This window comes from Heterodontus francisci, chromosome 1 (assembly GCF_036365525.1).
Source record: "Heterodontus francisci isolate sHetFra1 chromosome 1, sHetFra1.hap1, whole genome shotgun sequence".
NCBI classification, from domain to species: domain Eukaryota; kingdom Metazoa; phylum Chordata; class Chondrichthyes; order Heterodontiformes; family Heterodontidae; genus Heterodontus; species Heterodontus francisci.
In genome coordinates this window covers 271,906,951-271,928,677 of record NC_090371.1, presented here as the reverse complement: position 1 = coordinate 271,928,677, position 21,727 = coordinate 271,906,951, and the positions used below count along the sequence as shown (strand labels likewise).

At 43.5% G+C, this 21,727-nt stretch overlaps 1 protein-coding gene across 11 annotated transcripts in view; it reads right to left on the bottom strand.

Moving 5' to 3' along the window:
* psd3l (pleckstrin and Sec7 domain containing 3, like) overlaps positions 1-21,727 on the bottom strand; it is a 433,935-nt gene that overhangs the window by 115,328 nt on the left and 296,880 nt on the right. For 10 of the 11 annotated variants that reach the window (XR_010976222.1, XM_068045096.1, XM_068045048.1 and 7 more), the window contains one exon: positions 9,810-9,899. Coding sequence is in view for 10 of the 11 variants with exons in the window: in XM_068045096.1 (XP_067901197.1) it covers positions 9,810-9,899 (90 nt within the window). In the remaining variant the exon portion in view is untranslated. Of the gene's footprint in view, positions 1-9,809; positions 9,900-11,785; positions 11,919-21,727 lie in introns of all 11 variants that reach the window. The other variant, XM_068045133.1, reaches the window with a different exon arrangement.

The following is a 21,727-nucleotide window of genomic DNA, read 5'->3' as shown; positions in this document are numbered from 1 at the left end:
CCATTTCAGAACCACCAACTCATGAACTAAATAAGATTCAGATTCTGAGTTTACTGTTTCCAACTCCATACACAACGGCCAGAAAGATAATGTAAGATCTCAGGCTGCCCTTCCCCCAGGCAAGTGGCAGTAGCAGCCTATAACTCAGCCAGCCTTTTGACTGAGAAACAGATATCTTGACTGTCCCCTACCCTAACCAGGGTTGTTACTCTACCCATTAGCAGGATTATGACTGCTGGAACTCACTGCACAGAAGATGGTGGATGTAATGGTCATGTTTAGCCACGGCTTAAAACTACAACCACAGGAGTGGACGGGAGTATCTTGCTGTACTGGTAGCCTTCTTCCTCCGCCACACATCTAAGATGCATTTAATACGTAAGGAATTCAGATCAGCAATTCCTGATTTGCATGTCTCAGCTATATCATAATCATACGATTATTGAGTTTTACCACATCTGCCCCTCCACATTGAAATTATTCTTGGCAATGGACAATCCACAGCTTAAAAAGACTCATGGGAACCTCTAAAGCAGATTCTGCCACTGGCTGCTTTATAACAAATTGTTAGGAGGTGGGTGAAAATGGTCTCTGATTTTAAACTTGCTCCTCTTGGCCCTTGCTTGGCACTGCCACTCTTGAAGACCTGTGTCGAGATATCATGTCACTCACGTTGGCATACCAAGCAATGGGACCATCTCATTGTATTGCATGATTCGTTTTATGCTCAACTGCATCATTCCAGCATTCAGAGAAAGCCTCTTGGTTTGTTAAACAGAGATGTGCTTCCTACAAGCCTTGCTATTTTGAAAAGAAAGGTGTGAATCTTAAACAGATTCTCTTCCACACAGTTGAATAATATATGATGCTTCATTCTGTCAATGATAGTCATTGATCATACGGCTGAAGTTAACCTACTTCAACTTGCAATTGGTTCAACGTAATAAGCAAATTGTAGCATCTGTCTGTAACAACAGTACTCATTGGACAGTTCATGGGCAGCCACTGAGTCTCAATTTTCTTCCTGATATACAATTGAATTCCCCGCTCAGCAGCCTGGGGAGTCCTCATTTCTCTTCTCCCACCTGGCCATTGGCATACCACAATATTTACTGTGGCTATAAGCTCCTGCTCTCAAATCAGAGTCTGGGAAGCACCCCATCATTTCTTCTTTTAATTCTCTCACGGGATGTGGGCATCGCTGGCAAGGTCAGCATTTGTTGTCCATCCCCAATTGCCCTTGACAACTGAATGGCTTGCTAGGCCATTTCAGAGGGCAGTTAAGAGTCAACCACATTGCTGTGTGTTTGGAGTCACATGTAGGCCAGATCAGGTAAGGACAGCAGATTTCCTTCTCTAAAGGATGTGAGTGAGCCAGCTGGGTTTTTATGCCAATCGATGATAGATTCATGGCACCATTACTGAGACTAGCTTTCAATTCCAGATTTTTATTAATTAATGGAATTTATTCATTCATTGAATTTAAATTCCACCAGCTGGCGTGGTGGAATTTGAATCTGTGTCCCTAGGGCATTAGCCCGGGCCTCTGGTTTACTAGTTCAATGACATTACTACTATTATTGAGCAAAGATAAGAATTGCCTTGTACACTCCATCGAGTGATCACGAAATGTTTTCTCCAATCTAGAGTGAATAGCATAAAAGCAAAATACTGCGGATGCTGGAAATCTTAAATAAAAACAAGAAATGCTGGAACCGCTCAGCAGGTCTGACAGCATCTGTGGAAAGAGAAGCAGAGTTAACGTTTCGGGTCAGTGACCCTTCTTCGGAACTAGCAAATATTAGAAATGTCAAAGGTTATAAGCAAGTGAGCCGGGGGTGGGGCAAGAGATAACAAAGGAGAAGGTGTAGATTGGACAAGGCCACATAGCTGTCCAGAAGGTCATGGAGCAAAGGCAAACAATATGTTAATGGTGTGTTGAAAGACAAAGCATTAGTACAGATAGGGTGTTAACGAACTGAAGATTGAACAGCAGCAAGTACAAACATGAAAAAAAACAGTGGGTAAGCAAACTGAACAAACTACGATGAAATGAAATAAACAAAAGAAAAAAAAAGTGAATAGCAGCTAGACCAAAAGATGGAACACAGTTATGGCTAGCTGGGACCTAATTTCACACTGAACTTTGGATATAAGTAAATTCAGTCACACTACAAGTCCCACTCCAGGACTTGGAGCTCAAAAATCAAGGCTGACACTCCAGGCAGTACTAAAGGAGTGCTGCACTGATAAAGGCACCATCTTTCAGAGGAGACATTAAACCAAGGCCCCATCTGCCCTGTCGTGAGTGTCGAAGAAACCATGGCACTATTTTGAAGAGGAGCCGGGAACTGTCTCCAATATCCTGGCTAATATTTATTCTACAATCAAAATCACGAAAAAGACAGATTACCTAATCATTACCACGTTGGTATATGTGGGAGCTTGTTTTGTGCATATCAGCTGCTGTGCTTCCTGCATTACAACCGTGACTACACACAAAAAGTACTTTTTTAAAAATTCATTTTTGGGATGTGGGGGACACTGGCTGGGCCAGCATTCATCACCAATCCCTAACTGCCCTTGAGAAGGTGGTGGTGAACTGCCTTCTTCAACTGCTGCAGTCCATGTGGTGTAGGTGCACCCACAGTGCTGTTAGGTCAGGAGTTCCACGATTTTGACCCAGCAATAGTGAAGGAACAGCGATGTATTTCCAAGTCAGGATGGTGACTGACTTGCAGGTGGTGGTGTTCCTGTGCGTCTGCTGCCCTTCTCTTTCTAGATGGTAGGGCTCATGAGTTTGGAAGGTGCTGATGAAGGAGCCTTGTTGAATTGCTGCAGTACATCTCGTATATGGTACACACTGCTGCCTCTGCAGGCCGGTGGTGGAGGGAGTGAATGTTTAAGATTGTAGATGGGGTGCCAATCAAGTGGGCTGCTTTGTCTTGGATGGTGTCCAGCTTCTTGAGTGTTGTTGGAGCTGCACTCATCCAGGCAAGTGGAGAGTATTCCATCACACTCCTGATTTGTGCCTTGTAGATGGTGGACAGGCTTTGGGGAGTCAGGTGGTGAGTTACCCACTACAGAATTCCCAGCCTCTGATCTGCTCTTGTAGCCACAGTATTTATGTGGCTGCTCCAGTTAAGTTTCTGGTCAACGGTAACCCTCAGGATGTTGATGGTAAGGGATTCAGCAATGGTAGTGCTGTTAATTATCAAAGAGAGGGGGTCAGATTTTCTCTTGTTGGAGATGGTCATTGCCTGGCACTCGTGTGGCACAAACATTACTTGCCACTTAACTGCCCAAGCCTGAATGTTATCCAGGTCTTGCTGTATGCGGGCACAGTCTACTTCAGTATCTGAGGAGTTGCGAATGGTACTGAACTTTGCAATTATCAGCGAACATCCTCACTTTTGACGGAGGGAAGGTCATTGATGAAGCAGCTGAAGATGGTCGGGCCTAGGACATTAACTTGAGGAACTCCTGCTGTGATGTCCTGGGGCTGAAATGAGTGGCCTTCAACAACCACAACCATCTTCCTTTGTGCTAAGTATGGCTCTGACCAGTGGAGTTTTTTCCTCGATTTCCATTATCAATTTTGCTCGGGTTCCTTGATGCCAAACTTGGTCAAATGCTGCTTTGATGTCAAGGACAGTCAATCTCACCTCACCTCACTTCACTGGCTGTAAAGTGCTTTGGGATGTCCTGAAGTTGTGAAAGGTGCAAATATAAATGCAAATCTTACTTTCTTTTATGGTTCTGTCCCAGCGACAAGCATTAAGTCAAATTTCTAACCTGTATCCTCCTACTCTTACATGTCTAACTGACAATATGCACAAACTAATGCAGATCAAAGCAGAGGTCTGTTGATTTCATTTTGATATACCTGAAGGGAACAGCACATTGATTACATTTCACTTTACTTCCCCCACCCCATATGACATTTTAAATAGTTTTATTGAATTGTCGGTAGCTCAAATAGCACTTTAATTACCATGTGCTCTGGGGGGTGATGTTTGAATGTAACCGCATAAATCTTTAATCACAACTAAAAACTGACAGAAACTTAAAGCACAAGAAAGTATGCCATCAACATTACGGTTTAATATGACCTTTAAGCTCTTAAACTAAAAAATCTTTTTACCCTATGGCTAAGCCTCCTGTCGACTGACAGCCAACTCAATGCCCTTGACTGAAGATTTAGAAGCCACTTCATTCTTGTTACTTTGCAAATGTGGCCAATTTTACTTTAATGTCAAGTGAGTGATTGCATTTAATGAGTTTTTATTGCCTTTTCCCCTTAAACGTTATAAATGATACCTGTTCGAAGAGTAAGAGAAGAAAGGGAGAGAGAGTAATGAAATCCCCAACCAATAACAGTAAGCAAAAGACATTACAATGTTAAAAAATACATTTAATATCCAGTTAATACATCTGGAAAGTTTTAATAAAAATTTGGTCCTGGTAATGGAATTATTTTGATGACCCCACTCATAAAGGACAACAAGCTCCACGCAACCTAGATATTCCACTTCCTGGCCTAGTTGTGTCAGAACGCACTGAAGAACCTGGCCTTCCATGAAGACTGGGTAGTATGTAGAAAAATCCCTGGTGGCTTCTTGATTGAGCTCCTCAGAACCAACAGAAAGCCCAGAAACTCCAAAACATTCTTTTTTTAATCCTGAACTTGATGGGCTCCTATGCTACTGGGTAATGGAAACAGCAACTGCAGAATAAGGCTGGTAAGGGTTGACTATGTTATCACTTTAGACAGGTATCTTGGAGATTCTGCACGCTCAAGCCCATTTACGGAAGAAACTCCTACCTTCAAAGTCACAGCCTTTCATGCTTCCCTGATCATGTGTTAAATCGAACCATAGCATTACCACCTCTATATTCAGAGCAGCTCAAATTACTTCTGCTAATTACCTCTCAGAAGCCGTTAAAGTTATACATTCAAGAGATGATTCCTTTATTTCTAAAAGTTATCAAAGTTGGAAACAATCAAGGATTGCAAGCCATTTGAGAAATGCAAAGAAAATACTCTTCTTGGAAAGATAGGGAGGAAGGATGTATTAGCTTTGAAAGGAGTGCTAAGTAGATTTACTGGATGATACTTGGAATCCAAGGGCTAAATTTACTGGGACAGATTATAGACACGAGGGTTGTACTCCCTTATAGTGATTTGCTCGATGTTTTCAAGATATTAAGGGGAACAGATAGGGTAAATAAAGAGAAGCTATTTCCACTGTTTGGAGAGTCTAGGTCAAGGGGGTATAGTCTAATAATTAGGGCCAGGTCTTTCAGGAGTGAAGCTTGTGTTATATTCCAGAAAGCCAGTTGGTGAAGGATAGAACTGGAGCCAATCTTTACACACTTTTATATTTATTTACAGAGTTATACATTACAAGCATACACCTCCTAACCCCAACAACCACAGTTTCTGTCTGTGTCTATTTACAGGGATTCAAGTGAACCAGAATTTAATGCCCACCTCCTGCATAAAGTTAAACACAATTAATGTATAATTGATATTTAGGAAACACTTCTACATGCAAAGGGTGGTAGTGGAAGTTTGGAACTCTCTTCCGCAAATGGCAGTTGATGCCAAGTCATTTGTTAATTTTATATCTGAGATTGATAGGTTTCTGTTAACCAAAGTTATTAAGGGATATGAGGCAAAGGCAGGGATGTGGAATTAGGTCACAGATCCGCCATGATCTCATTAAATGACAGGACAGGCTTGAGGGGCTAAATAGCCTACTCTTGCTCCGAAAGATATCAGGGGCTAAAAACAGGGCAAAATGTCAGGAATATAAATCGCGGTATTTTAAAGATCTCACTTATTAAGGGCTTTTCTGTTCTAGCTCTATACATAGCCCTGAAGCAAAACTCTTTGATTGAGCACCCTTTGGTGCTCCCAATAGTGGCCAAACTTTTTCTCTGGAAAGAATCCCTCAAGAACAAGTTACACTATTTTTCATTTAAAAAGCGGGAAAACCCAGCCATATCCAGTTGGGCAGGAAAAGGCCAGTCACCACAAATAGATCATTTTTGAAGGTAGAAAAGCACAATGTACATGATGCCATGCACTGGTACGGCAACCCATCACAGTGAGATAAGGTGTGGGTTTTTCTATTTCCTTGAAGTAAAATTGGATAGAGTAGGAGGGATATGATACTCACGCATCCACAATTTCCTTCACTCCACCACTGGTGGCCATGCCCCCGGTTATCTAGGCCCCAAGCTCTGGAATGCCCCCCAAACTTCTCTCTCCTCCTTTAAGAGGCTCTTTAAAACCTAGCTCTTGGTCACCTGTTCCAACATCTCTATGCGATTTGGTGTTAAGTTATGTCTGATAATGCTCCTGTGGAGTATAAGGGGATGTTTTACTATGTTAAAGCGCTATATAAAATGCAAATGGCTGTTGTTATTCCCCAGAGACGGGGACTGGCCAAGTGGAATCGCATGGTCTTTCCTGATCTTGTGCATTCATACCTTCTCATACCTGTGGCTTCAAATAAGGTGCGCTCTTGACCTCGGCCACGCCATCAGGTGAGTATATTCAAAGCACCTGGCTTTTCTGAAGAAACAGGATGAGATTCATCACAACAGGAATGGTGCATGTCTCTACAGGGCAGGGGTCCTCGTGCTTACTCAAATACACACTCCAACAGACTTCAAAACAATCAAAGAAGCTCTAGATGAAGAAAGTCATCAAAAAGGACAGGAAGTCCATATTTTATGCTCCTACAATATGGGTTTCATGGGTGTCTTTGGATTCAGCACATCAGCCTGGTTAAATTAATCTTCACAACTCTCTACAGGAAACGAGATTTGCAAAGAACATCAAAGGTAACAATGCGTACCAAACAGAAGCTATCCAAACTAATTAAGTCAAATTACAGTCCAGCTGTCATTTGTCTTCATTGTATTTAATGGCAAGAGGAACTGGCAAGAGCAAGACAACAGTTTGTGTTCGACATGTGCTTGACATCCCAATTTAAGAATGTTCAGCTGTGAACTTTGCAAATATTATTGGTTTTACTCGTAACCTGATATCCAGCAAAGCTCAGTCCAACTTTCTATGTGGACAGTGTGAGACTGATCTTAAACTGTAACAAAAATATATTCCTGTGCAAATTTGTCTGATGCATCTTTACATTAGTGTGTTTCTATACTGGCAATGGAGTGTAAACTATATTGCATCAAAACGGTTATGTTATCACATGTGTAGAACTATAATGTTACCTTGCAGTTCAAATTTAATTTAAACTTCGCTCATCAGCACAAGATATCTGTAGGGCTGGTTCTGGTGTCATGGAAGTGTGCAGTACAGTGATTGCAACATAGCCTTTTTAAATTTCTGTTGCAGTGTACCCCAAACTAACAAGATGAAACTGTCCTTTGATACCAGTAATGAAATGAAATCTTCTCAAGCTGGAAACCGGTAGGCACAAGTTCAAAGCATGAAAACAGCCGACAATCAGCCAGCAATTAACAGTGGTAGCTGGTGCGGCGAATGGAAATGTCACACTGCATGCATTGCAGAGGGGTATACTTGACAATAGGGCCAAAGCACAGTAGACGGAGTAGAGTTGGTGGTCAGTTACTGTGAACTTATGTACTGCACACAGAATATACATAGTGCAACCAGAGTGGAATAAGGTTTTGATTTCCCAGCACTGATGTTTCTCACCTTGTAAAGCACAGAAGTTTCACAAGATAAATACGTTTCCTGCACTTCGTTCTTATTGCCTTATGGAAACTCAAAGCTGCCAAGTATCATACGACAAGGCTCATTGGGCCTGGGTCTCATTATGCTATTTCCAGCACCTCTGTTACTGCAAAAAGCTATTAGCTGCTAGAATCCCTAGAACACATTTTGATATTTAAAGGACTTTTTACACTTAATTGAACTTGGGTATGACAACAATAGTCAAATATAAATGATCCCTGAAGCTTCTGGGTGCAGAAGAGCTGCCAACTCCAGCTCACTTGCACTTTATCTCCATTTTCTGCCTCTGGTGCTAAGCTCAGCTCAATATATTTCTGCAGCTCTATAATCAGTCTCATGCTCATGAAATCCTGCTCCTTAATAAATACACTGACGTCTGACATGGATCAGGATGGAAGCCAGTGGATTCTTTATAATAGAAACATGTGCACTCAGGGTCTTAATATTTCTATAGTCTCAGACTGGCTGCAACGTCTTTAAATAGAGCAGTATAGCCATCATGCTCCAGAGTGTTTAATCATCTCCACTTGTACGTTTTTAATAGTATTCAGTCCCATTCCTGATCAATTATTCACCCTGCTCCTTTTTAACTGACATATTCTTAATTCCTTTAACTGCAAGTGTGCTTCACGTATCTGTCACTTCCTGGGGAAGGGGAATTTCTGCCCTTTCTCAGTCTTGCTTGAAACTTGTTAATTTTCAACCCCTGTCTCTTTTGTCCTGCTCTCGTAATCCAAGTTCAATAACATGCTACTTATCTTCAATATCTAAAGACCTGGATTATGTTCCTTTTCTATTTTCTTTTATCTAATGAAAACAAGGAAGTAGAACAACAACTTTTATTCATACAGCACCCTCAATGTAGAAAAACACCCAAGGCACTAACACAGGGGCTTTATAATTTGACATTGAGTCACACAAGGACATGTTAGGATAGAGGTATTCATGAGCATCTTAAAAGGGAGAGAGAGAGAAGAGGAGAATAAGAGAGGGTATTCCAGTGCCTCGGGCCCTGGCAGCTGAAGGCATGGCCATCAATGCTGGAGTAATTAAAATCAGGGATGGACACGAAGCCAGAACTGGAGGAGATCTCAGAGGACTGTAGGGATGGAGGGAGTTACAGAGATCAGGAGGGGGATGAGGCCTCGGAGGCATTTGAAAATAGGGATGACATTTTTTTAATTGAGGCATTGCCAGTCCTGGAGCCAACCTGGGTCAGCAAGCACAGGGATGATGGAGCATCAGGACTTGGTGTGAGTTAGGATATGGGAAGCAGAGTTTTGGATGAGCTCAAGTTTATGTAGGTTGGAGGACATGAGGCTGGCCAGGAGAAATCAGCAAGTCAACCACAGATCGGCTCAAAAACGATGCAGCAAGTCATGAGTGAGTACTGAGTGCCAGCAAAGCCTGACCAGGTTATATTCCCAAAATAAGGACCACATATGGCAAAGTGGTGAGAGAAAAGCAAACCCCTGGTTGGATGGAAGGATGTAATGGCACAGAAATTTGAACATTTCACCAGTATGAAGCAACTGCCATAGACTGGCCAAAGAATACTGTGGTGAAGGCACATGCTGACACATACCCATCCTTCAATACAGTTGTGTGCACGGGTGTTAACAACTTAAGTCACAGGTGTAAGTATTGTCACCATCCTCAGTAAAAACATAACAAGAACACCAGACATTACAGTATCTCAGACATTTACTCGGTCAAAGATTAGGAAGGGATGTGTTACTTCTGCCCATTTCAGTAACTGCCACATGTTATGTTTACGCTGGATTTAATTTTGATATCCAATTTAACTCAGAGCACTACAGATATCACACTGTGTTAAATAACTAACTGGTTTATTTAAAGCACATTAAAAATAACTATAAAAAGGTCTTACAGATTGCAGCACATACCTTAACAGCAGCCTGTGCCTGAGAGACGGATTCAAAATGTCTCCTGGAAGCTTCCAGAAATCTCCCACAATTCAACTTCTGCTCTCTAGCTCCATCCGGAGGTTTAAGCAATCAAACTGATCAGTCAAACACTATACCATACATTGTAGTTCCATATCCCATACCTTTAGCAGGTCTTTTGGGAAGTCCTTCCCTGCGTTCAAACCATCCAAATTGTTAATGAAGTCTTGGCAGGTCATCTTCTTCCCAATATTCTGAAATGTAGAAAGAATTACAATCAAATGCTAATGTGTATGGAACAGAGATCGAAGACCTGACAAGAAGGTACTAACAGTACATTTACAAACAGCAAAAAGAGATTCAGAAACAAACAGTAAACTACATAAAAAGATTGCTTTCCGATGATATATAAAAGTGACATGGACTCATTCAAACCTAGTGCCAATCACCAGGATCATAGAATTGGTGCACCAACCCATCACAAGTCTTCAATTTATGTAAAACATCTGACTGTCCAACATTATTACAATGGCAAATGCATTGCAGGAAAACAAAAATAATCCACAAGCACCATGAAAACCGCTTATGAACAAAAGAATAACAGACGAGTGTGGGATCAGATTACAGACATGTCTCCCCACAAGGTCACAGGCAGAAGCACAGTGGCACAGCGGTTAACACCGCAGCCTCACAGCTCCAGCGACCCGGTTTCGGTTCTGGGTACTGCCTGTGCGGAGTTTGCAAGTTCTCCCTGTGACCACGTGGGTTTCCTTCCACATGCCAAAGACTTGCAGGTTGATAGGTAAATTGGCCATTGTAAAAATTGCCCCTAGTGTAGATAGGTGGTAGGAGATTTGAGGGAAAGTGGGGATGAGAGAGGGAAAATGGGATTAATGTAGGATTAGTATAAATGGGTGGCTGATGGTCAGCGTGGACTCAGTGGGTCGAAGGGCCCGTTTTGGTGCTGTATCTCTCTATGACTCTGCAGCTGCTTCATTTCTCCAAATGGAAGAAACCATTTCTGCTGCAAATGCTGCGTCAGTTCAGAAAAAAAACCGGAAAGATCGTTTGATTTCAATTTCCTACATGAACTTTCAGATATCTGTGCACATGAGACACTGATCAAAGCGCGAGCTTTCTCTTTTTTATAAACTGTGATCCTTTAAATTCAGGTCAGAGATATTAAACTTCATGACAAATATGGGTGGACAACATCTCAAGAAATAGGCTATATTCTTGGGGTTAAGGTTACCTGAGCATCTACATTGCTGTTATAACTGTGGTCTGGTATTTGCCCCTGCTGAATCAGTAATATCCAGACGCATAAGGGCCGAGCTTCTGAGTGGACTGCTTCAATAGGTGTTGCTACACTATCATAAATGCAAGTTCTTGATGGCGTTGCTGTTGCAAAGGTGTGGCCAACATCTCAGAAACTCCAACTTTATACAAACATTTGATATTGTTTGGAAAATTCAGCAAAACTTTAAACGGCATCAGCCCCTCTTGCAACTCAGAAGTTTGGCACACTGTGCTGTCCGAGTCAACTTACCATGTTACACCATATCCTATTATACTTTCAAGTGACAGCTGGAGCTGTTTTTGCCTGGGGTGGCAATCAGCACACACAAAAGATAGCTACTGCATAGCATCATCAGAGCCAGAGTAATCTCCTCGACTTGTTTCCATCACCAAATTGGGTTTTTTTTTTTAAATCTGGTTTTTTGCCTCTCCCAGATCATCACATGGCACAAAGCATTACAACTGTGTGTGACAGAATGGATGGACCAGAGGTCTTTCCCTATCCTTCCCTGTTTGTACCACAGTCAAACACAACATCAATCCATGATAGCACCACTGCTTTAAGTGCATCTGGCCAATGGCAGCTTAAGCATACTTACTACAGACTCAGAGGCAAACCTGATGCCCAAATCATACCACGGCAGCCGCATTAAATACAGTCTCCAGCCCGATACAAATTGGTTTCTTACTGCTATAGTACCACCAGCTCCTGACAGCAAATCTCTTGCACCCAGCTTCAATAACAAACTAAACTTGCTCCCTTAGTTAGTTAATCTGGTGACGAAAAAGGCCTGGTTAAAAAATGAAAGGTCCTCTCATTTCCTCCCCCCACCCACTTTACCAAATCCAGCAAGTTTTCTTCGGTGTCGTCACCAAATCCAGCAAGTTTCCTTTGGCGTCGCCACGGGCTGCACGAGACACAAAAGTCAGGCGCTGGCAGTACCGACGCAGCGCTCAATTCGGTACAAACACAGCTGCAGCGGGGGAAAAAGTGGAGGTTACTTCAGACAACTTTGGATGCAAATCAAAGAGCATGATTAAAGCAAAACTTACCGCCTAGCATGCCAGGCAAACAAGCAGACAGGCAGGAGGTCCAGGGAGAGGGTGAGGAGGGAGAGGAAAACAGGTACAAAATTTAGTTAGTAATTCATGCAATTATCTTGCTTCATTCCAACAGGCACTGACTACATGCAACTGACTGTGTTAGGACCCATGGAGCAGAACTCTCTTAATAAGCCATGCATTTAAATAAAACAAAGCCAGAACATAATTTAAAAATGGCTATCTGCATTAATCACTACAACCTCATCCCATTGCAAATACAACAGAGTTAAATGACCAATCTGTTACATGTCCACTTAGTAAAGTGCTACAGACAATAGGACAGGACAAGAGAATGTCTCCTGTCTGACAAATTACCATAACAACACACAAGATCGAGGGCAATAATTTCACCACTCAGACGAGATCAGCTCAGTTATGAGCAGGGCCACTGGTTTAAGATAACTGAATGAATCCCTTTTTCCTTACATATGCGATTTTGGGCTTTTTAAATCAGTGTTTTAGAGTTAGCATTCTGCAGTGCTGTCCATTTTCCCACAAAGACACTAAATGTCATTGCTAACACTGGTGTCATTACTTCATAATCACCCCATCTCTCTGCTCCCATTTCATATTCTCACCGTAAGTAGTATGCCTTGTAATCAGTGCATCCTTTCTGTAGGCCTGATACTGCCTTTCAAATGGCATTTTTGGATAGAAGATTAAGGGGTTATCTAACGAGGTGTTTAAAATGTTTGAAGGATTTGATAGGGTAGATACAGATAAGCTATTTCCTCTGGTGGGGGAGTGCAGAACAAGGGCCATAACCTTAAAATGGGAGCTAGGCCATTCAGGAGAGTTATCAGGAAGTACTTCTTCACACAAGGGATAGTAGAAATCTGGAACTTCACAAAAAGCTGCTGAAAATTTCAGAATTGAGATTGCTGTTTTGTCAGGCAAGGGTATTAAGGAAAGTAAATGAAGTTAAGATGCAGATCAACGACAATCGAACTGAATGGCAGTACCAGCTCAGGCAGCCGACTGGTCTACTCCTGTGCCTACGTACAATACAGATCAATTCATTCTAAGCCCAGAAAGCATGCAGAAAACAGGAAATGCAAGCAGCAAACAGGGGGGGAAGCAGTGGCATAGTGATAATGTCACTAAACTAGTAATCCAGAGCCCAGGGCTCAGGGGACATGGGTTCAAATCCCACCACAGCAGATGATGAAATTTGAATTCAATTAATAAATCTGGAATTAAAAGCAAATGGTGACCATGAAACTGTTGTTGTAAAAACCCATCTGGCTCACTAGGGAAGGAAATCTAAAGGAAATCTGCTGGCCTACATGTGACTCCAGCAATGTGACTCTTAAAATGCCCTCTGAAATGGCCTAGCAAGCCACTCAGTTCAAGGGTAATAAATGCTGGCCTAGCCAGTGATGCCCATATCCCACAAAACAACTTTAAAAAACATGGTGAACCAACCACTTGTACAGAAAATTACACACCAAGTGAGGGTGATCACTGGGCAAGATTCCTCTTCCAAATGAAAGTAGGCATTCTTTCTACCCAAGTGCCTTCAAATTTTGCAGGCACCAAGTGCCTGAAAATCTTATAGGCTTGTGTGAAAAATGTTCATTGCCTTGGACATGCATGGTCACCTATGTCTCAAAGGGCTAACTGTAAGAAACCATTGGGCTGAATTTTATTCAGGGTCCGATGGTGGCGTGGGGGCGGTGTAAAATTAAGCAGAAGGCTCCGGAAGGCCTACCTGCTCCGCTCCCGCCTCCAGTGAACTTTAGAGTGAAACAGCCTGCCTGCCCAGAGGCCAATCAAGGCCCTTAAGTGGCCAGTTAAAGGCCATTTAAGGGACTCACCTGCCTCCACGGGTATTTTACCCATGGCAAGCGGGTGTGCTGGGGATGTGAAAGGCTGCCCAGCGATAGCTGCCCGCCTTTCCGCACCGGGGGCGGGGGGGTGGAAACCATGGCAGTCCGGCACAGGGTGCCCGATTGAGGGCCGCCCCCAGCTCCCAACTCACCCCTGGGACCCAAGATGCCCCCTCCCTGCTGGGACTGAGAGCTGCCGGCCCGCTGATTGGCCGGCAGCTCACTGAGGCGGGACCTCTTCCCTCAGGTTTGTGGAAGTCCCGCTTCGGGACAATTAGAGCCTGGGGGCCCGTAAAACACGGGACAGACCCCCGGGCTAGGTGGAAACGGGTCTGCCACCGACTTTTACGTCGGTGGTGATTTCCCGTCTGCCTAAGGTAAAATCCAGCCCATTGTGTGTATGTGTCCGACAAATCATTTACAATGTGTGAACCATGCTTCCATCTTTGTGTGCATCACTGCACTCCAAAGGAGAATCATACTTCAATTTTATCAGCAGCAAATTTCCCCACATACTCCAATGGACTTTCTCAGCAGCCAGAGAAGGTTTTAGCATTGGTTAATCTCATCCAAACACCATCAGTTGGATGGAACCCCCATCCAAAAGATTGGAAAAAGTGCAAAGAATCTGATAAAAAGCTAATCTAGGACAACAACCTTAAATAAAAGCTTTTGCATTTGGATGTAAGGAAAGGTTGGACAATTTGGAAAGATGAAATCAAATATTGTAACATTGACACGACATCAATACAAATAAGAGATGTGGATCAAAGTGTTGGAATAAATGGGTCATTCTTCCATAGGGGGATAGTGATAAGTAATGCAGCACCCCTCCCCCACCGGGAATCAGCACTGTAGCCCCAGATTTTCACTGCAAGGGCAGTGTCAACCTTGCCAGTGACCCTCAAATCCCAAAGAATGATCAAAAAACATAACCTTCTCCAAAGGATTTGCTAATTCTACATTTGTACCGGCCGCAAGGAAAGACACGAGAGCAGCATGACCCAATACCCTCACCCATTGAAAAATCTGTGTGGTACCTCATGATATAACACAAGAATAGAAACCGGCTGTGTCATCCACAACAGGCATGAGGTTAACAATTATACTCAACGGCAAGTTATGGGAACATCCAGCTGCATAAACCCATTTCTACAAGTGACTCACTGAAAGTACTGGAGCAGTGTGCCATCTGCAGGCACAACTTTTGATTAACTGTACTCTGACGTTGTGGTTATTTTAGCTTTGAAGAAATGAACTGGATTAGGGGCAGAAGTCAATCTGTCGCAGATCAAATGACTTATCCCGATTAAACTCCACCAATGGCCATCATGCAGATAGGTGAAGGTGTAGGAGAACATTGATCGCAATAGGCCAGTCTTTACTTTTCCCAGTTACAACTAAGCTCAGGCTCATGGACAATGTCCCTGATTAGGCTTTCAGGGGATGCGCCTGGTGTCAAATAACGTCGAGCTGATACATCTGTGAACTGAGCAATTTCTTTACAAAGGGGCATTGTCTACATAGAGTCATAGAGCTATACAGCACAGAAACAGGCCCTTCGGCCCATCGTGTCCATGCTGGTCATCAAGCACCAATCTATTCTAATCCCATTTTCATAGAAACAGGAGCAGGAGTAGGCCATTCGGCCCTGCTCTGCCATTCAAAAAAGATCATGGCTGATTGTCTAATTCCCGTTTTCTCTCCATATCCCTTGATCCCTTTGGCATTAAGAAATATATCCACCTCCTTCTTGAATATATTTAATGACTTGGCCTCCACTGCCTTCTGCGGTAGAGAATTCCACAGGTTCACCACCCTCTGAGTGAAGAAATTTCTCCTCATCTCAGTTCTAAATGGCAGACCCCGTATCGTGACACTGTGACCCTTGGTTCTGGACTCCCCAACCATTGGGAACATCCTCCCCGCCTCAAACCTGTCTAGTCCCGTTAGAATTTTATAGGTTTCTATGAGATCCCCTCTCATCCTTCCAAAACTCTAGTGAATATAGGCCTAGACGACCCAATCTCTCCTCATACATCAATCCTGCCATCCCATGAATCAGCCTAGTAAATCCTCTTTGCACTCCCTCCATGGCAAGAACATCCTTCCTCAGATAAGGAGACCAAAACTGCACACAGTACTCCAGATGTGGTCTTACCAAGGCCCTGTATAACTGCAGTAAGACATCTTGTACTCAAATCCTCTTGCAATGAAGGCCAACATACCATTCGCCTTTCTAACTGCTTGCTGCACCTGAAAGCTTGCTTTCAGCGACTGGTGTACAAGGGCACCCAGGTCTTGTTGCACCTCCCCCTTTCCCAATCTATCACCATTCAGATAATAATCTGCCTTTCTGTTTTTACAACCAAAGTGGATAACCTCACATTTATCCACATTGGCAAATGCATGGCAAATGCAGTACAATCACCCAACTTGTCCAGCACTTGGCCTGTAGTCTTGTATGCTGTGGCGTTTCAAGTGCTCGTCTGAATACTTCTTAAATGGTGTGAGGGTTCCTGCCTCTACCACCCTTTCAGGCAGTGTGTTCCAGATTCCAACCACCTTTTCGTTAAAAAAAAATGTCCTCAAATCACCTCAAAGCCCCTTACCTTAAATCTATGCCCCCTGGTTATTCAAACCTCTGCTAAGAGAAAAAAGTTTCTTCCTATCTACCCTATCTATGCCCCTCATAATTTTGTATACCTCAATCAAGTCCCCCCTAAGCCTTCTCTGCTCTAAGGAAAACAATCCTAGCCTATCCAATCTCTCTTCATAGCTGAAATGCTCCAGCCCAGGCAACATCCTGGTGAATCTCCTCTGCACCCTCTCCAGTGCCACCACATCCTTCCTATAGTGTGGCGACCAGAACTGTACACAGTATTCCAGCTGTGTCCTAACTAGCATTTTTCTACAGCTCCATCATAACCTCCCTGCTTTTATATTCAATGCAATACAGGTAAAAAGGGATTTAACAATTTTCTCCATTAGCAAACATATGATTCAATGGGGTATGTTGCGTTGAAATGTACTGACTTTTTGTGACATCACTCTCCCATCTCCCTCCATTAAGTCGAATTTGCTAAAGATGGGGAAGGTTGAGTAATAAATTCAGTTCTTGCAATACCTGTCACTTCATTTAGTTATCGTGTACACTGTTAAATAACATCCTGTCCTTTGAAGCAGAATAGTCTGAGTGTAACTTTCACTGCCCACCTGTAAAGCCCACCTATAAGACTTCCTCTCTCACAATTATCAGTTCGAATGGTTAAAGGGAACAAAAGTCTTGGGCAAGAATTTATATTCAGCTAAGCACTCTGTCACATGGCCTACAGGAACTTCAGATTGACTCCCAAGCAGATCTCAAATTGTGGGTCTCATTGCATTCAATGGAACTGAATGGAGGGAGGTAAAAGAGGTGGGGGAGTGGCATTGCTAATCAGGGATAGTATCACAGCTGCAGAAAGGGAGGTCGTCGAGGAGGGTTTGTCTACTGAGTCAGTATGGGTGGAAGTCAGAAACAGGAAAGGAGCAGTCACTTTATTGGGAGTTTTCTATAGACCTCCCAATAGCAACAGAGACACGGAGAAACAGATTGGGAGGCAGATTTTGGAAAGGTGCAGAAGTAACAGGGTTGTTGTCATGGGTGACTTCAACATCCCTAATATTGATTGGAACCTCCTTAGTGCAAATAGTTTGGATGGAGCAGATTTTGTCAGGTGTGTCCAGGAAGGTTTCCTGACTCAATATGTAGATAGGCCGACTAGAGAGGAGGCTATGCTGGATTTGGTGCTTGGCAACGAACCAGGCCAGGTGGCAGATCTCTCGGTGGGAGAGCATTTCGGTGATAGTGATCACAACTCCCTGACCTTTACTATTGTCATGGAGAGGGATAGGAGCAGATGGGATGGGAAAATATTTAATTGGGGGAGAGGGAATTACAATGCTATTAGGCAGGAACTGGGGAGCTTAAATTGGGAACAGATGTTCTCAGGGAAATGCACGACAGAAATGTGGAGGTTGTTTAGGGAGCACTTGCTGCGACTGCTGGTTAGGTTTGTCCCGATGAGGCAAGGAAGGGATGGTAGGGTGAAGGAACCTTGGATGACAAGAGATGTGGAACAGCTAGTCAAGAGGAAGGAGGAAGCTTACTTAAGATTGAGGAAGCAAGGATCAGACAGGGCTCTAGAGGGTTACAAGGTAGCCAGGAAGGAACTGAAGAATGAACTTAGGAGAGCTAGAAGGGGACATGAAAAAGTCTGGTCGGGTAGGATTAAGGAAAATCCCAAGGCGTTCTACACTTATGTGAGGAACAAGAGGATGGCCAGAGTGAGGGTAGGGCCAATCAGGGATAGTGGAGGGAACTTGTGCCTGGAGTCGGAGGAGGTAGGGGAGGTCCTTAATGAATACTTTGCTTCAGTATTCACTAATGAGAGGGACCTTGTCGTTTGTGAGGACAGCGTGAAACAGGCTGATATGTTCGAACAGGTTGATGTTAAGGAGGAGGATGTGCTGGAAATTTTGAAAGACATGAGGATAGATAATTCCCCGGGGCCAGACGGGATATACCCAAGGTTTTTAATGGGAAGCGAGGGAAGAGATTGCCGCGCCTTTGCCGATGATCTTTGCGTCCTCACTGTCCACTGGAGTAGTACCAGATGATTGAAGGGTGGCAAATGTTATTCCCTTGTTCAAGAAAGGGAATAGGGATAACCCTGGGAATTACAGACCAGTTAGTCTTACGTCGGTGGTGGGCAAATTATTGGAGAGGATTCTGAGAGACAGGATTTATGATTATTTGGAAAAGCAAAGTTTGATTAGAGATAGTCAGCATGGCTTTCTGAGGGGCAGGTCATGCCTCACAAGCCTTATTGAATTCTATGAGGATGTGACAAAACACATTGATGAAGGAAGAGCAGTGGATGTGGTGTATATGGATTTTAGCAAGGCGTTTGATAAGGTTCCCCATGGTAGGCTCATTCAGAAAGTAAGGAGGCATGGGATACAGGGAAATGTGGCTGTCTGGATACAGAATTGGCTGGCCCATAGAAGACAGAGGGTGGTAGTAGATGGAAAGTACTCAGCCTGGAGCTCGGTGATCAGTGGTGTTCCGCAGGGATCTGTTCTGGGACCTCTGCTCTTTGTGATTTTTATAAATGACTTGGATGAGGAAGTGGAAGGTTGGGTTAGTAAGTTTGCCGATGACACAAAGGTTGCTGGAGTTGTGGATAGTGTGGAGGGCTGTTGTAGGTTGCAACGGGACATTGACAGGATGCAGAGCTGGGCTGAGAAGTGGCAGATGGAGTTCAACCAGGAAAAGTGTGAAGTGATTCATTTTGGAAGGTCGAATTTGAATGCAGAATACAGGCTTAAAGACAGGATTCTTGGTAGTGTGGAGGAACAGAGGGATCTTGGGGTCCACGTCCATAGATCCCTCAAAGTTGCCACCCAAGTTGATAGGGTTGTTAAGAAGGCGTATGGTGTGTTGGCTTTCATTAACAGGGGGATTGAGTTTAAGAGCTGCGAGGTTATGCTGCAGCTCTATAAAGCCCTGGTTAGACCACACTTGGAATATTGTGTTCAGTTCTGGTCGCCTCATTATAGGAAGGATGTGGAAGCTTTAGAGAGGGTGCAGAGGAGATTTACCAGGATGCTGCCTGGACTGGAGGGAATGTCTTATGAAGAAAGGTTGAGGGAGCTAGGGCTTTTCTCATTGGAGCGAAGAAAGATGAGAGGTGACTTGATAGAGGTGTACAAGATGATGACAGGCATAGATAGAGTGGATAGCCAGAGACTTTTTCCCAGGGCGGAAAGGGCTATCACCAGGGGGCATAATTTTAAGGTGATTGGAGGTAGGTTCTTTACACAGAGAGTGGTGGGTGCGTGGAATGCACTGCCAGCGGTGGTAGTAGAAGCAGACACATTAGGGACATTTAAGCGACTCTTGGATAGGAACATGGATGATAGTAGAATGAAGGGTATGTAGGTAGTTTGATCTTAGAGTAGGTTAAAGGGTCGGCACAACATCATGGGCCGAAGGGCCTGTACTGTGCTGTACTGTTCTATATTCTATGTACTTTGAAATACTTCCCCACTGGTGACAGTGCCACAGATAGAAGACCTGATTATTATTCTGGAACGTTTTCAATGTAAAATGGAATAGTACAGGGCTTTCTTTACTCTGTAAATAAAAGCCATTTATCAGCAATGGTGATGAAAGTCCTTTGAGTTAGATGGAGCACAAGCGTTAGGTGTGTTGAGGTATAGTGATTTTGTAAACTAGGGTTAACTAAGTGGTCGCAAACTTTTGCTCACAGTCAGTGATAGTCCTATGAGCAAATCATTTTGATCAGACCTGGTATTTTGACTTCTTAAAGCCCCATTAAGGAGTAATCGCTGGGGAATTTGCAAACTTTGTCATACTTGTCTTCAGCTGAATAATGCCATAATAATGCACGACATGAAGGCGGCCCGCACAGAGAGGGAAATGTTGTAAAGGGTGAAGGGGTGACTCAACTATTTGCCAACACGGAAGTGTAGGTGCATCCACGTGACTCATTTTGCAGGATAAATCAGGAGGTGGTAAGACCAATAGTTGGGGAACGTCAGAGGCCATATCAGCAAGGCTACCTGTAACTTGTACTACTGCAAACAGTAAAGTTACTGCGATTTCAGGATCAATTTACAAGGAAATGACATCTCATTAAAGAAATGAGTTATACATTCCAGCAGTACCTTTTATATTCTGGAGTTGATTGGCACTGGATACTTGTGTAAGTGGTCTCTGTCATAAGTTCAGAGCACACCCATACTGAGTAATACCTAATCATATGATAGTAAAATCTGGGAGTCTAACACCAAGACCCCCATGTGATCTCAACTAGACACTGCGTTTTTCATGCATGCCCTCACTTCCATTTCTCTTATTTTTCAATAGGTGGACTGAAAACCCTTCAGTGCAACAAGGCCAGACATAATTTTGGGGGATATTTTCCTTTCTCTTCCCCCCCACCCCCCCCAGCCCCTAGAGTTAATTCTTTATTACTACCATTTATATGGAAACAATTCTGATAGGATGCAATGACCACAAGTTTTAAGATGATGTGATGTGTCTCTGCTTCATCAATAACCTATATATGGTATGGTTTAACAAGATGTGCCACACAGTTACTCACTACCCTTTGTCCCTGGTATGCTAGGGCACTGTAGTATTTTAACTTTATTGCTCCCACATAATGTATTAAGTTAGGTGTGGAGGTTTGGCCGAAGTCTACTGTGGACTTGTTTATGATTCATCTGGCTACTGTTCCAGCTGCAGACAATTTCTTGCTTTTTTTTTTAATGGGCATCTCCTACCCATCGCTCTGGCAAGAGTCTGGCAATAGAGAGCCACCTTCTTCCCTGACTTCCTGCACTCCTGCCACTCTTGAAGGGTGAAGCCTTAGTGTCCACAGGTCTCTGTTAATAGTGACTGCTGAAGCACAAAAGGTGTGTGGGGGGGTGGGGGGCAGAATCCCTCCATCACATTTATCTTGATTATGTTTTTGAAATGCATCAGTATTACGCATTGGGGCGTGGCCTTGATCATCGCAGCAGAGATGCATCTCAAAATGCTCCAACTGTTCATACTGCCTGCATGACCAAGATCTCTCCTGCAGATGCCGGGTGCTGCTGAACCACAGTCTGAAGCAACTCTTGATTCACAACCTAGTACCAAATGGGTAAGAGAACCCAAAACTGTGTGGTAAGCCCAATTTGCAGAAAGGTCAGCAAGGAGGCAAGTGGTTGGTGAAACATCTTCCGTTTCAAACCTGGCCTAAGGCCAGATCTCTGAAGTTACCCAACAAGGG